The sequence below is a fragment of the Grammomys surdaster genome, unplaced genomic scaffold, assembly GCF_004785775.1.
Source record: "Grammomys surdaster isolate TR1022 unplaced genomic scaffold, NIH_TR_1.0 126740, whole genome shotgun sequence".
NCBI lineage: Eukaryota > Metazoa > Chordata > Mammalia > Rodentia > Muridae > Grammomys > Grammomys surdaster.
The window spans coordinates 1-15622 of NW_021621527.1; the positions used below are offsets into that span (position 1 = coordinate 1).

The 15622-nt window shown below is 36.6% G+C and overlaps 1 protein-coding gene and 2 pseudogenes across 1 annotated transcript; all 3 read left to right on the forward strand.

Annotated features, from left to right (window-relative positions):
• Positions 1-1162: 1162 nt before the first annotated feature.
• Positions 1163-1558, forward strand: LOC114615493 (annotated as a pseudogene).
• A 481-nt stretch (positions 1559-2039) lies between these two features.
• Positions 2040-2895, forward strand: LOC114615494 (annotated as a pseudogene).
• Positions 2896-14477: 11582 nt separating this feature from the next.
• Positions 14478-15422, forward strand: LOC114615496 (olfactory receptor 10AG1-like). Its single transcript, XM_028761196.1, has one exon. It carries the CDS (start codon positions 14478-14480, stop codon positions 15420-15422), a length of 945 nt encoding a protein of 314 aa, XP_028617029.1.
• Positions 15423-15622: the final 200 nt, after the last annotated feature.

The window sequence follows — 15622 nt, forward strand, 5'->3', positions numbered from 1 at the left end:
ACCAATACTGAAAACCATGAGTATATAGAATACAGCAGAACAAGGGACAAATAGCATCAGAGATGATGAAAAAAGTGTTGGGTCTCAGTAATTTCCCTTCTGACACATCTCTTGTTTTATCCACAGGATGAGCAGGCTTCAAGTGGTTGACTTGAATGGCCACGCTTCCTCGGATATACAAGAGGGAAGAGAAGGTAGAGGCCCCTTAGTAAAAACTATGCTTAAGGAGCAAGTAGTGGAGGGCCACTCAAGATACACAAGGAAGTGTTTGAGGGTGTTCAGTGACCTTTCCTTTATGTCTCCTCGGCATGAAAATGAACACCAAGCACAGCTGCTGCAGTGGGCAAAGGAGAGGAAGAATTTCCTGCATCTGTGCTGTGAGAAGTTGGAGATTGGAGCAATAGACTTGTCCAAGGTCAGAAAGGTGTTAAAATTTTTACAGCCAGAGTTCATCAAGCAGTTGGAACTGAATACAGTGGGGAATCTGTCCAAACTGGCAAAATTTGTACCTGTGCTGCCACCAAGCACAGTTTACAGTCCTGTAAATGGAACTCAGGGCCTCATAAAAATGCTAGCCCGGCCGCTTTAATCCCAGCACTTGGGAGGCAGAGGCAGGCGGATTTCTGAGGTCGAGGCCAGCCTGGTCTACAGAGTGAGTTCCAGGACAGCCAGGACTACACAGAGAAACCCTGTCTGGAAAAAAACAAAACAAAACAAAACAAAAAAACCAAACCAAACAAACAAAAAAAGAGTCTGGGTGGTTTGTGTAGCAATTCCTGAACACCAACACAAATACATATTTAAATATATACATACATACATACATACATACATACATACATGCAATGGAAAATTATCACTGCGTATTCTGACTGGCAAGAAATAGATTTCCCAATACAAAATCTTTCAGTACTTTTGGGATCGTGGTGGACGCTTTTTTTCCTGTCACACAGACGTGGAGAGCTTTGGTCTAGGGAATGATAGCGTCTAGTTCTGTGTGGGTCAAATTAAGTTAGAACAAAAGCTAGAGTAGGGCCTAGTGTGGTAGCTGGTGTACGCCTTTAATCCCAGCATTCAGGGGCTGAGGCATGCGGATCTCTATGAGGAAACTGAGGCGCAGAGAGGTTAAGTGTATTGGTCAAAGTCAAAGAGCTAGTAAGGGATGGAGCCAGGACTCAAACTCAGCTTAGGAGCAATGTCCACCTTGTTCCCTTCACTCTTCTCCTCTTGTGACTGAGACACTGTGGTTTATTCTAGATAGACTCTGTATGGAGGAGACAGAGCTGCAGCGCCATGAGCAGCAGCATCAGGCCAGGCTCCAAAGCATCGCAGAGAAAGACAACAACCTGGTACCTATTGGCAAGTCTGCCTCAGAGCACTACGATGATGAAGAAGAAGAGGATAATGAAGATGAGGACAGTGAAGAGGATTCAGAAAATGATGAGAACATGCAGGACATGGATGAGATGAATGACTATAATGAATCACTGATGATGGAGAGGTCAATGAGGTGGACGTGGAAGGTAACAAACAGGATCAGGACCAGTGGATCATCTAGGTAGACAAGCCAAGTTAGCCTCAGAGTGATTCCAGAGCATCCCAACCTATTTTGAATCCACAGCCTCAGACCTTCAACCTGAAGAACCAGTTTGTGGCTGTAGTACCTAAAGCTTTCCCTTAGGCACTTTCTCAACTGCTGCCAGGACAAGGTCTCCTTGGGTCCTTGCAGATCATCAGTCGTCCCTTGAATCCTAAGAGCCTGAACTCATCCCATCTTCCTGGTTGGTACCCTACTCCTTGGCTGCCAGGTATGGTCTCTTTGTAACCCTCTTTAATAAAGACACAGGACTGATTCTTTTTAAAAAAGAAAAGGAAAGAAATGAAATAGATTTCACATTTGAAATAATATATATGATGTGTTTTTTTTTCTTTTAGAAATTTTAGGAAGTTCTGATCTATGGTACCTGTAGCCTATATGTAACATAAGAAAATCAAATACAGTAACATGACTTGCATTACTGACTGAATCAGTTCCAAGCATGGAACATACAGAGATCAGTGCAGAAGGCAAAGCTTCCATAATGACACAATTCATCCTTCTGGGATTTTCTGAACCTTTCAACCCCCAGGGACTTACTTTGGAAGGCTCTCCATAATTTACTTGATTATCATAATTGGAATCAGCTTCATTACTGTCTTTGCAAAAATTGATCCTGCACTACAGAAGCCCATGTATATTTTTATGATAACCGTTTCTTCTCTGGAGATCTGTTTTATATCAGTCACTCTTCTCAGGAGTCTGTTCAACATTGGTAGTCAAAATAGAGGTGCATTGCCTGTGCAATACAAACCTGCTTCTTACTTCTGAAGGAAACCATTGAATGTTTCCTTCTGGCTGGGTTGCCCTATAACCATTATGTCACAATCTGCAATCCTCTACACTATCCCTTAGTAATGAACCCAATAAAGTACATATAGCTTGCAGAAGGTTCCTGGCTTAGTAGCATGCCACTTCAGTTTGGGCAAGCATTTCAGATACTGTCCAAATCCTCCCCTTTTTCTGTGACATACCACCATTCTCAAGCTAGCCTCTCGAGATATTTCTCTTAATGAACTGTCTGTCTACTTATCATGGTCCTCCTCCTTGTAGCAGTCCATCCGTTATATGTTGATATTAACTTCTTATAACAAAATCATTACCACCATCCTGAAGTTGCGAAGAGCCAAAGGACAGGCAAAAGCTTTTTCAATATGTTCTTTAATTTGAATATGTTGTTTTGGAGTTTTAGACCAGCCACTGTTATTTATTTGAGCCCAAAGTCCACCAGTCCTCCAGGAACTGACAAACTGTTTTCTCTGCTCTACATAATTGTGATCTGCAGGATCAACTCCTAATATATAGGTTTAGTAGCAGTGATTGCTACATTGTTACATAAGAAATAATGGCATGCTTGTGTGTATTAATGTCTAAAGTATGTTCTTTAACTACCTGTAACACAGGGAGACTCCTATCCTGGGGGTCACAGAGTGCTACTCTCTAGCAACTGCTACTGGGTCTTCTGTAAGCCTCTATGCTAATGACTAATCTATGCATCCATCTAGTGGTGGGCTTTTAAATCTGTAGAATCCTTGTTTACATAGGGAATATTTGCAGATGTTATCTTTGTCATTTTAGTGTTCCCGCCAAATCAACCACTTCTTTGACATTGCCCCCTACCCTGATTCACTTGCTATGTGTGACGATCTTTGTTAATGAGATGGTGGTCTTTCTTAGTGCTATTCCATTTATATTAGTGATTTTCTACTAAAGTAAAATTATGTCTACAATCTTAAAATTGCTATCAGCCATATGTTGTCATGAAAATTTAAAACCTGCTGTTTCTGTTCTTTGTGTCTTGTAGGTGTTACTATTGTGACTCTGATATTTATTCTCAAGTAAAAAGAATAGCATATCACTGAGGAAGTAATAACGTAAAGAATGATCTGGAATTTATCCTGGCAAATTGGCAAACAGGATTTTATGTTTGTTCACAGTAACATTTCAGAACTATTCTTGTTTACGTATGTAACATTTGTTTTTGAAATAGTAAATATTTCCAAATAAAATTTTATTTATCTATGTAGAAAAACAGTACTGTATACACTATTAAATAACTAGACAATCAGTATTCATACATACAACTTTGCATAATATTCACTTCCAAATTACATTGGTTTTTAAAGAAAACATTTAATAAGGCTTACTAGTCCAGTGGGTTAGAGTACATGGTGGTAAAGCTCCTGGAAGAGCTGAGAGTTCTAACCTTAAAAACCACAAGCATTAGGCAAAACTGCACACTGGGAATAGATTGACTGATCTAGCAGAGATGCTGTTATATTACCACAAATCATGTAATTCTTATAAGGAATAGTGTTGTTAGAGTGGACTTTTTCTTTTTAAGAATATGTTTCTCGGTTGTTGTCAGTCATCTTGCTATAAAGTAGTGTCAGTCCTGTGGCAAGCGGAAACTTGACTGAGGAATTGCCTCTATCACACAGGACACGGGAAATGTTTGTAGGGCATTTTCTTAATTTCTTAATTTAGGATACTCGAACATGCTGTGATCAGTGCTACCTTTCCCTGGTGTGTGTGTGTGTGTGTGTGTGTGTATTGCTGCTTCCTTTGGTTGAACAAATCAGAGGAATTAAATCAGTTAGCAGTGCTTTGAATCATGGCCTTTATCACATCAACAGAAAGCAAATGTACAGTAAACAATGGGTATTAGATAAAGCATATGCTCAAAAATACATAGTCATAGTCATGTAGCTAGTTTGGCTTAGAAATGGCTTTCCAAAGAACTCAGTTTAAACATAAGATCCCTAGGTTTTATTGTTAGTTTGTTTTGTAGTATTGATAATACTATCAAGAACTTCACCAATACTAAAGAAGAGTTTATGCTACTTAACTACATGAATAAGGACTTAAAAATATCATTTAGACGTATGTAGTTCTATTAGTCAATGATTGTATGTATTATGTACAATACATGTTTGATTAGAGATGAAGTTTTATGAACGGTAAATAAAATATATATGCTACTAAATAAAAAATGCTATTAAGATGTTAATATGAGATATCATCCCCTGAGATCCATATTATACTTCACAAATCATTCCCTTAGTCCTGCTTTCCCTTAAGTCACACAAGTATCAGAGACTTCATGTAAGACCCTGCACTATGCCCTATCCCATATACCTACCAATTTTTCTTAAAGTACATCCAGGAGATTTAAACTGCAACCCATCTCATGGGCTTCATATTTCAGCCCACATTTTCCTGCTATTTCTGGAGGCCAGCCACACTAGCATCAGGGGCCAAAGAACAAGCTTCATTTAGGGAACAGAGAGGTAACATTTGCGCTAAAATCCTCACTGATCTTATAGGCAACAAAAAAGCACAACGGAGACACTTTATTGGATCTGAAGATTTGTTAATCACCAGAAACCAAGACTACTCAGGCGAGAAGAACAGAGAGGAAACAGAAACCAAGGGGAAAAAAAAAACAAGCAAAAAATTACCCACTTAACAAAATCAGAACCTAAACATATAATAGCCCTAAAATACAAATAGCTGTAGGCCAGCATAAAAATAATAAACAACTAGGGCAATATAACACTTCCAGTGTCCAGCTACCCTACTGAAGTAAGCCCTGGATATTATAACATAGATGAAGAACAAGAAAATGATTTAAATTCAATCTTATGAAGATGATAGAGGCCTTTAAAGAAGAAATTAGTCATCACATAAATAAATAAAAACAGAAAAATGCAGTCAAATAGGTGAAAGAAATGAATAAAACTGTTCAAGTTCTGAAAATGAGAAAGGAAGCAGTAATACACGCAAACACACATGCACATACACAAACACACATTGATATAAATTATGGAAGTCCTGGAGATAATCTAGGTAAACCAACAGCAACTACAATTGCAAGCATCACTAATAGACTGTAAGTGATGGAAAAAAGAAACTCAGTCATAGAAGATAATGAAGAAAAAATTGATATAATTAGAATAAGAAGGTGTTAAATCTCAAATGTTATATCTCAAAATATACAGGAAATAGGGGACCTATGAGAAGGACAAACCTAAGACTAGTAGGAATAGAAGAAAGAGAAGGTTCCTACCTGAAAGGCCCAGAACATAGTTTCAACAAAATCAGAGAAGAAAATTTTCCTAACTTAAAGAATGAGATGCTGGGACTGGAGAGATAGCTCAATAGTTAAGAGCACAGACTGCTCTTCCAGAGGTCCTGACTTCAATTCCCAGTAACCACATGGTGATCACAACCATCTGCAATGAGATCTAATGCCCTCTACTGGTGTGTCTGAAGACAGGGACTGTGTTCTCACATACATAAAATAAATAAATCTTGAGAGAGAGAGAGAGACATATAAGTGTATAAGAAGCTTACAAAATAGATTTGACAAGAAAAGAAAATCCTCCATCCATATAATGATCAAAACTCTAAATGTACAGAACAAAGAATGTTAAAAGCAGCAAGAGAAAATGATCAGTTACTATATATAGGCAGACAGATTGCAACTGACTTCTTAACAGAGAATCTTGCAGACTCTAAGAGACCACAGATATCAGCCTAGATATCAATCATCATAGATGGAGAAAAGAAGATATTCCATGACAAATTCAAATTTAAGCAGTATCCATCCACAATTCCAGCTCTACAAAAAGTACTAAAAGGAGCCGGGCAGTGGTGGCACACGCCTTTAATCCCAGCACTTGGGAGGCAGAGGCAGGTGGATTTCTGAGTTCGAGGCCAGCCTGGTCTACAGAGTTGAGTTCCAGGACAGCCAGAACTACACAGAGAAACCCTGTTTCGAAAAACCAAAAAAAAAAAAGTACTAAAAGGAAAATTCCAACCCAAGTTTAAATAGTACTCCCCCCAAACACACACACACACACACACACACACACACACACACACACACACACACACACAGGAAAATGTTGCATACCAGCCAAACCAAAAGAAGGGAAACACAAATAGACATACAGAAAACACACACCTGCCATCTGCCAACATCAAAGTAGCAAGAGTTGTCAATCATTGGTCATTAATATCCTTTAACATTCATGAATGCAATCTTCAGTAAAAAGATAAACAAAATGGATGTGAAAACAGGATCTATCATTCTGCTGCATACAAGAAAAACATCTTGACATCAAATCTAGGCATTGTCTCAGAGTTAAGGGCTGTAGGAAGATTTTCCAAGAAGTAATCTGGGGTAGCCATTCTAATATCTACTAATATAGTCTTTCAACCAAAATTAATCAAAAGAAAAGAGAAAAGATAATTCACACTCACCAAAGAAAAAAATCCACCAAGATGACATCTCAATATCTATGCCCCAAATGCAAGGACACACATATTTGTAAAATAAATATTACTAAAGTTCAAATGATGCATCAAACTTCACCTGTTTAATTATAGCTTCCAATGTTTCTTTAAGGAATTTAGTAGTTTCCTTTTTTAAGGGCCTTTGTTTGATAGCATTTTCCTGTATTTCTCTCATGGATTTCTTCTCTAAAGATATCTATCATCTTTTTAAGGTTGTATTCAAGGTCATTTTATTGTACTTCATTTGTGTTAGAATATTCAGGGCTTCCTGTAGTGGGTTAGCTTTGTACTGAAGGTGCCATGTAGCCCTGGATCTTACTGTTTGTATTCTTACACTAGCCTTTAGCTATATGGTTTTCTCTTGATATTCTTAGTGTAGCAGGTATTCAAAAGGAAAGCCTAATCTGATGTTCCCCTGTCCCCCTTCAGCAAGATTTCTCTGGCAGCCTTGGACTAAAGGTACTTAATGTAGCAGAACCTAAATCTTAGGCCTGAAGAGCCATGGCCAGACAGTTGAGCTCAAGCGGAGAAGCTGCAGTTAGCTCAGGGTACCTGGGCATGCCCTGGAAATAAACCCATTCTATCACTCTGTATAAAACTCATGTTCAAGTGGTCCAAGATCTCAGGATAATTCCAAACACATTAAACCTAATAGAGGAGAAACTGTATAATAGCCTTGAATGATATTCAGGCACCGGAGAAAACTTCCTGAACAGAACACCAATAGCTCAGGGCAGTAAGATCAATTAATAAATGTGGCCTTGTAGAAATGAAAAGCCTCAGTAATCAAAGGGGCAAAACAGCAGCATACAGAAGTGGAAAAATATTCTTCAATTCCACATCTGTCAGGGGGCATGTATATAAGATATATAAAAAGTGAAAGAAACTGAACAGAAAAAAAGTAACCCAGTTTTAAAAAAAGGTACAGATCTTATAAGAGATTTCTCAACAAAGGAATCTTGAATGGTTGAGAAGCACTTAAATAAATGTTCAACATCGTTATCCATCATGGAAATGAAAATGAAAATGGAGTGGTGGTGACACACGCCTTTAATCCCAGCACTTGGGAGGCAGAGGCAGGCAGATTTCTGAGTTCGAGGCAAGCCTGGTCTACAGAGTGAGTTCCAGGACAGCCAGGGCTACCCAGAGAAACCCTGTCTCGAAGAAAGAAAAAAAAAGAAAGAAAGAAAGAGAAAAAAAAGAAAATGAAAATGACTCTGAGATTCCATATTACGTGGATCAAAATGGCTTAGTTCCAAATCTCAAGCTCATGCTGGTAAAAATGTTGAGTAAGGGGAGCACTGCTCCTTTGATGGTGGAGTGCAAAGTTGTACATTCACATTAGAAATCAATTTTGTGGTCTCTCAGAAAATTGTAAGTAGCTCTACTTCCTGGGGATGTACCCAAAAGTTGCTAGACCATGCCTCAAGAACACTTGTTCAATGATGCTCATAGCAGCTTTATTCATGGTAGCCAGAAACTGGAAACAAACTAGATGCACCTCCACCAAAGAATTGATGAATAAATTGTAATACTTTCACACAATGGAGTATACTCAGCTACTAAAACAATGTCATTATGAAATTTACAGGCAAATAGATGGAGCTATAAACAAACAAACAAACAAACACCATCCTGAATAGGGTAACCCAGACCCAGAAATACAAACATGGTATGTACTAAATTACAAGTGGATATTAGCCATAAAGTAATTGATAATCATGCTATAGTCCACAAACCCCCCAAAAAGCTATGTAACAAGGAAGGCTCAAGGGCCATGAGTGAATATCACTGAGAAAGGAATAGAGAAAATACATAATGTGCAAGTCTACACACACGGACAGGTGGAAATGTAAATGTCACTTTTATGTACTTAGATGAAGTAATGAGATAAGAGCCATACCCAAGCTTTAAGTTATATGGCTTGGGCTGAGCCCAAAGTAGTTTCTTCTATATTTTATGTATCCCTGAGCCCAGGTGTGGAAGGTTATAGACTCCATACAATCTAATTCTCAGCAAGCCCAGGCCTTGAAGGCTTCAGCTTCCAACCTCTGTCAACTAACCTAGACCTAGAATGTTTCAACCTCAGAGACTTACTGAAGACTAACCTCATTGTTCCTAGCTTTTTTTGAAGTCTGGCTGGCTTTAATTAAGTTTAATTAAGCTGTTCTAGGGCTAGAGAGACGTTCAGGAGTTATTAGCAGAGCACTGACTGCTCTTCCAGAGGTCCTGAATTCAATTCCCAGCAACCACATGGTGGCTCACAACTGTCTGTAATGGGATCTGATGCCATCTTCTGGTGTGTCAGCAACAGTATACCCACATACATGAAATAAATAAATATAAATCTTTTTTAAAAATTAAAAATAAATAAATAAGCTGTTCTGGATGAAACATCTCCAAGCTTATTAATTCAAATTGGCTTCTCTCAGCTTCTGATTGAATTACTCTGCTTGGGAAAACTGCCTTTGAAATCCATGAACTAAACTGCTCCCAACTGACTCTGAACTGAACTGAACTGAACTTTTTCTCTCTCATTGCTCTTTAAGTAGCCTCTTTCCTGTCTGTTCTTCTGAGAGTTGGGAACATCTTATCTCTAAACCATTCTGTCAACTTTTTCTCATATTCATCACTTCATCGCTTTGTCTGCTTCCCAATTAGATGACATTGTTTTGGATTAAAAGTGTGTACTAAAGAGCTGTGTGTTCTCCAGCCGGAAGACTCAAAGGTGTGTGCTAAAGTCATGTGTGAATTCTAGCCAGAGGAATCAAAAATGTGTATTACAACCAAAGAGATTAAGGGTTTATGAATGACTATCTGCATTCCAGCCAGAACATATCTTTGGAAGTGATCATTTGTCAAAGCAGCTATGTTACTAGATTAAAATTCCTCTATAAACTCTATGTGTGTGGAAGGGTGGATGGGAACATGATCGATCAGGTGTGGGGAATGGCAAAGGGAGAGAGTACTAGGAGAGACAACTGGAATGATGTAGGAGGGCATCCCTGGGATAACCTAGAAACCCAGAATAGAAACTCCCAGGAACCTATGAGGGTGACTTTAGCTAAGACTCCTAGAAATAGGGGACATGGAGTCTGAACTAACCATCTCCTATAACTAGGTAAGACACAAATCCAGCCAGAAAACCTCTGGCCTATATTTTGGCCCACCTACAAGATGTACACAGGTAAAAGTACAACAGAAACTGAGGGAGTGGTCAACCAAAGACTGGACCAGTTTGATACCCATGAGATGAGAAAGATCCTACCACTGATACTATTAATCATACTCTGTTATATTTGCATACAGGAGCCTAGCACACTGCCATCAGAGAGGCAACTAACCTGCAACTGACAGAAACATATGCAGAGAACCACAGCCAAACATCATGCACAGCTTAGGTAGTCCTGCAGAAGCTGGGAAGAAAAGATCATAGGAGCCAAAGGGGTCAAGAACACCAAAACAAGATGTATTGAATCAAGTAACCTGGGCCCATAGGGATTCTTAGGCACTGAACTGCCAAACTGAGAGTATGCATGGGTAAGACCTAGGGCATCTGCATACATGTTACAGTTTTGTAGGTTGGTCTTCGTGTGGGATCCCTAACAGCAAGCTCTGTTTCTGACTTTGTTGACTGACTGGACTACCCCTACTGGACTCCCTCATCTAGCCTCAATAAGAGATGTGGCTAGTCTTAATGCAACTTGATATGCAAGGGCAGGTTGATATCCATGGGATGTCACCCCTCCCCCGCTTACTTTTCTGAAAAGAAAGTGTGGAAAAGTGGCTGGAGAAAAGGACTGAAGAAGAAGAGGGAGGGGAAATAGGATTAAATTTAATTAATTAATTAATAATTAAAGTGTAAAAGGTAAGTAGGAAGTTAGAACTAAGAAAATGGTAATTTCAGACAGGAATCTAAATTTTAGGCTAGAACAAGGAAGTAGGCTTCAGACATGGAAATGACCTTGGGCTAGGTCAGGGAAGTAAGCTCAGATATTTTGTCATCCTGATAAGCCCCTAGAAACAGTGATCACGATCACGGGAGTGTTCATGTAATTGAGTTTAATATCTTGCTTTTTTTTTTTGACTATTTGTGTTTACTCTCTTGCTTGTTCCTTGATTATTTGCAACTATTGTATTGCTAGACAGTCAGTCTAGAACTGACCTTAATACTTGCATGCAATCAAAATGGTATAAAAGCAAAAAGGAAGAGGGGGATGAGATAGAGGATTCTAAGGAGGAGAAATGGGGAAAGGGGATGACATCTGTATTGTAAATAAATAAAATATCCAATAAAAAAATAAAAAAAGGAAAATGAATATTGGTGATATTGGCAAAGTCATTTTACAAAGAGTCCTGACAAGTTGTTTACTTAAAACTATTTTTATATGGAGATATAAATATATTAAATCAGTGATTAAGACTGAACTTTAAATAAAAACATATATTTATTTTATAAACGCACACCACATGTGCATTTAAAATGCATAAAAATGGAAGTATTAATGAGGATATAATCATCAATGTGTATTGTGTCTATGTCAGCATCAATTATGTTTTTACTCTTCCTTTATTTCCCTGAGAGAGGGATCTAGATATGGGGCTAGACAGGGACAAGTGTCAAAAACAGACACTTCTGAATACACACACTGTTGTCAATTTCTGATACTCTTTTAATGTTCACTTTTCTTAATAATCACAAAACTGAAAATAAAAACAAAATGTACAAAAGGAGTAGTTCACTTCAGTTTCATTTTATTTTTCTCATTTAATGTATATATTCTATTTCTTAACTTCTTGAGTGGAAGGCGAAAGAATTTTATTGAATCAGACCATAGCATGGGGAAGGACCATATCCCCAGAGTGGATACCATTTCCTACTTAAACAGCACTTGTGTTTGACAGTACATTAAACGTTTGAAAGTGTTTTGCGTAAACAGTTTAAAAAAATATTTAAGCCTTAAAACCCAAAGTTACTTACTATTTTCTTTTCCAAATCAATAAAGGTAAGATGCATATTTAACTTAATATGAGCTCAAACTACATTTGATTTGGCCAAATATATATTGAAATTGTCTCTCCTTTTAAATACCAACATGAGATGGAATTGAAAAAGAAAATTAGAACAAATCTTGTTACATAATATTTTTACCTCAAATATTGTTTAATTTTTACTCTTCTGACATTTTGTGATATAGATCAAAGAAGAACAAGATGGAGAATATGTTTTTGTATAAAAAGTCAATATATTTAAGAAAAATAATAATATTAACACCATCTCCTGTATCAACTTTTTAATATAATTTATTCAATTACAGGTATTAGTTATCTTTTATCAAGCCTTAATTTCAGCTATTCACATATTTATCTGCTTTATGGGAATAAGTTGGAGATCATAGCTATTAAAATTTCTACATTTTAAGATGATAACAAGCCGGGTGGTGATGGTGCATGCCTTTAATCCCAGCACTTGGGAGGCAGAGGCAAGTGGATTTCTGAGTTTGAGGCCAGCCTGGTCTACAGAGTGAGTTCCAGGACAGCCAGGGCTACACCCAGAAACCCTGTCTCGAAAAACAAAAATAAAAAGATGATAATTAATGAATGTCATTAAAATGTGTCTATGACAGCCAAAGGTATTCCTAAGAGTTAAAATAAACAGAAGAATTTGTACAGTTAGAGGAATAAAATTCTGGCTACTGCTGCTTTTCATTTAGTAGTTTGGAAGTATGATTAGACCTGACTTTAGAAAGTTATTATATTATTGCTTTCATATTAGTACTTTTCAGACATCTGGGGTGATAATTTTGAGAGCAATAGTTATCTACCAAAATACAACATGTTTAATGCTTATGAATATGCTATAAATTAATTTAAACAAACCATTTTCTTTTCTATTTCAATTATGGTCTTTATAATAAATTCTAGATTTAATTAAGTAGGTGAAAAGGAAACTTAATTATTCTGTAACTTATTTTTTTAAAAGAAATAACTTTGTAGTTCAGTTTTTCCCATGGGAGCCATAGTTTAGCAATGTCAGGATTTATTTGGAATTTTTTATTCATTATATATACAATTTTCACAATATAATATTAAATTATCATTGAAGTGCCCATATTTTTACTGAAAGTATTTTATATTTTACTAAGTAGTACTTATTTTATCTATTATTTTAATATTTAATGTGAAAACCTGAAAATGGAAAACAAATCCTTGTTAACATTTGGTTAATATGAAATTTTATTTCCATTTTGCAGCAGTGTTTTGAATGTGAACTCTTGAACACAAATCATGCACAGTTCTTAAATCATAGTTAGAGAAGTCAGAACTCTCTAACTATGCTAGTTTGTTCCTTTGTCTTTAGGTAAATAACAATGTGACAATTGGACAAAGATATCGAAAATAATGCCATAATGGAAAAATTCTGTAAAATAGAAAAATTGTAATTCCTATACTTCAATAGTCACTACAAGTCACACACATTATGTAGAAAGATAAAACTCCTATCAAATGAGGTTAAATACATTTATGGGAGTAGATAGCATAAATATAGGGAAATGTGTAGATAAGTAAAATGTTTGCATAGTGAAATATTAATTTCAAGACAAAGGTAAGTATATTCATAGCTTTTTAGGAAATTCTTTCAAAGATTATCCACTTTCAAAGAATTCATTGTGAAAGTCTGGAAAAATTTAATAAAATGTAATAATTATGTTCAGAGATAAATAGGAAACAATGAAAAGAAACACACAAATGTGTCAGTTCCCATAGCCATGTATGCAATAAAGTTGGCTGGGTTGATAAAAATATTTACAAATGTTTAGGATGAGATATGGTAAATCTGCTTTCCTGCCGTGGACATGTACACTAACTTCCATCCTTAAAAAAAAGATGATATGACAATTTTAAATCAATCTTGAATCTATATCTAAATGTCATATGAACATAAAAATGTAATTAAAATTACTGATTTCCAATTTAAAAAACCTTACACTGAACTGAACATTTAAAATAATAATGAGTAGCATCCAATGTAATGTGGCAACCGGGTACTCAATAATTCCATAGGAAAAGAACACATAAACCTAATAAAACTCAGAAATTACATTTGTATATTAAAATAAACAACATGAAATTATTTTAAATATGTTGAAAAATATTTACTCATGTATTAAAATTAACTTTAGATTAATGACAATAGAACATGAATATAACTAGGAGCCTTCAATCTGAGAAACAAATTAATTATTAAAAATTATAAATTGAAATTGCTTATTTTCCTTATGAAAAGAAAATAAATATGGCATGGCTTACCACCAAAACCCCTAAATCCCATAGCATTTGGTGTATTAGAAAATATGTAAGACATCTTGTATGCTGTTTAACAAAAAACAAAAACAAAAAACAAAAAAAGAAACTTTTGAAAAAATTTGGAGCATGTAGAAGGCATATAATTTTTATTCATGAGCACAGAAAAATTTGCAAGAGTGTTACCATTACTTTATATATGTACTTTATATATGACTAAAAGAATCCAAGGACAAGAAAATACTTTACATTTTCATTTGAATTGTCCTTACAGATGAAATTCACAGAAATCAGGGCAGAGGACAATGCTTCCACTGTGATACACTTTCTCCTCCTGGGATTTTCAGACCTTCCCAACTTACAAGGGATTCTGTTTGGTATGTTCTCCATAATTTACTTAATCATCTTGATTGGAAATAGTTTCATAATTGTGATAACTAGAATTGATCCTTCATTACAAAAACCCATGTATTTTTTCCTGGCAAATTTTTCTTCTCTAGAAATCTGTTATGTATCAGTCACTCTTCCTAGGATTCTGTTCAACATTGCTACTCAAAACAGAAGCATATCTGTGCTGAGCTGTGCCACACAAATGTGTTTCTTCCTTATGCTGGGAGCCACTGAGTGCTTCCTGCTGGCTGTGATGTCCTATGACCGCTATGTGGCCATCTGTAACCCTCTGCACTATCCTCTGGTCATGAACCCAACAAAGTGTACTCAGCTGGCAGTAGGCTCCTGGCTTGGAGGCATCCCAGTCCAGATAGGACAAACCTGTCAGATATTCTCTCTACATTTTTGCAATTCTAACCAAATAGATCACTTTTTTTGTGACTTACCACCCATTCTCAAGCTGGCCTGTGGAGATACTTCAATACATGAGTTATCTGTCTACTTAGTAGCTATGTTGTTTGTTGCTTTCCCTTTCTTGTTGATACTTGCTTCTTACAGCAAAATCATTGCCACCATTCTGAAGTTGCCAACAGCCACAGGGCAAGCAAAAGCCTTCTCAACATGTTCTTCCCATTTGCTTGTGGTGATTTTGTTTTTTGGATCTGCTACTGTTACCTACTTGAGGCCAAAGTCCACCCATTCTCCAGGAATTGACAGACTGTTCTCTCTGTTTTACACCATTGTGACTCCCATGTTTAACCCACTGATATACAGCCTTAGAAACAAGGAGGTGATCGCTGCACTGAGAAAACTGTTACTTATAAAGTAGTGCTTGGAGCTCTGGAACCAAAGACAGATTGCTTCTTACACAGTTACTGAACAAATAGGCCCATTTATATTCATTTCATTGAAATACAATAATCAGTTTATGCTTCTAAAATGTCTGTGTTATTTTGAATGATAGCTTGAAATATGTTATGCTCTTAAATAATCTACAGATATTAATCTGTCTGTATTCAATGAAATATA

What these genes read in the sequence shown, in the direction of transcription:
- LOC114615496 (XM_028761196.1), top strand. Translation starts at nt 14,478, where the DNA reads ATGAAATTCACAGAAATCAGGGCAGAGGACAATGCTTCCACTGTGATA.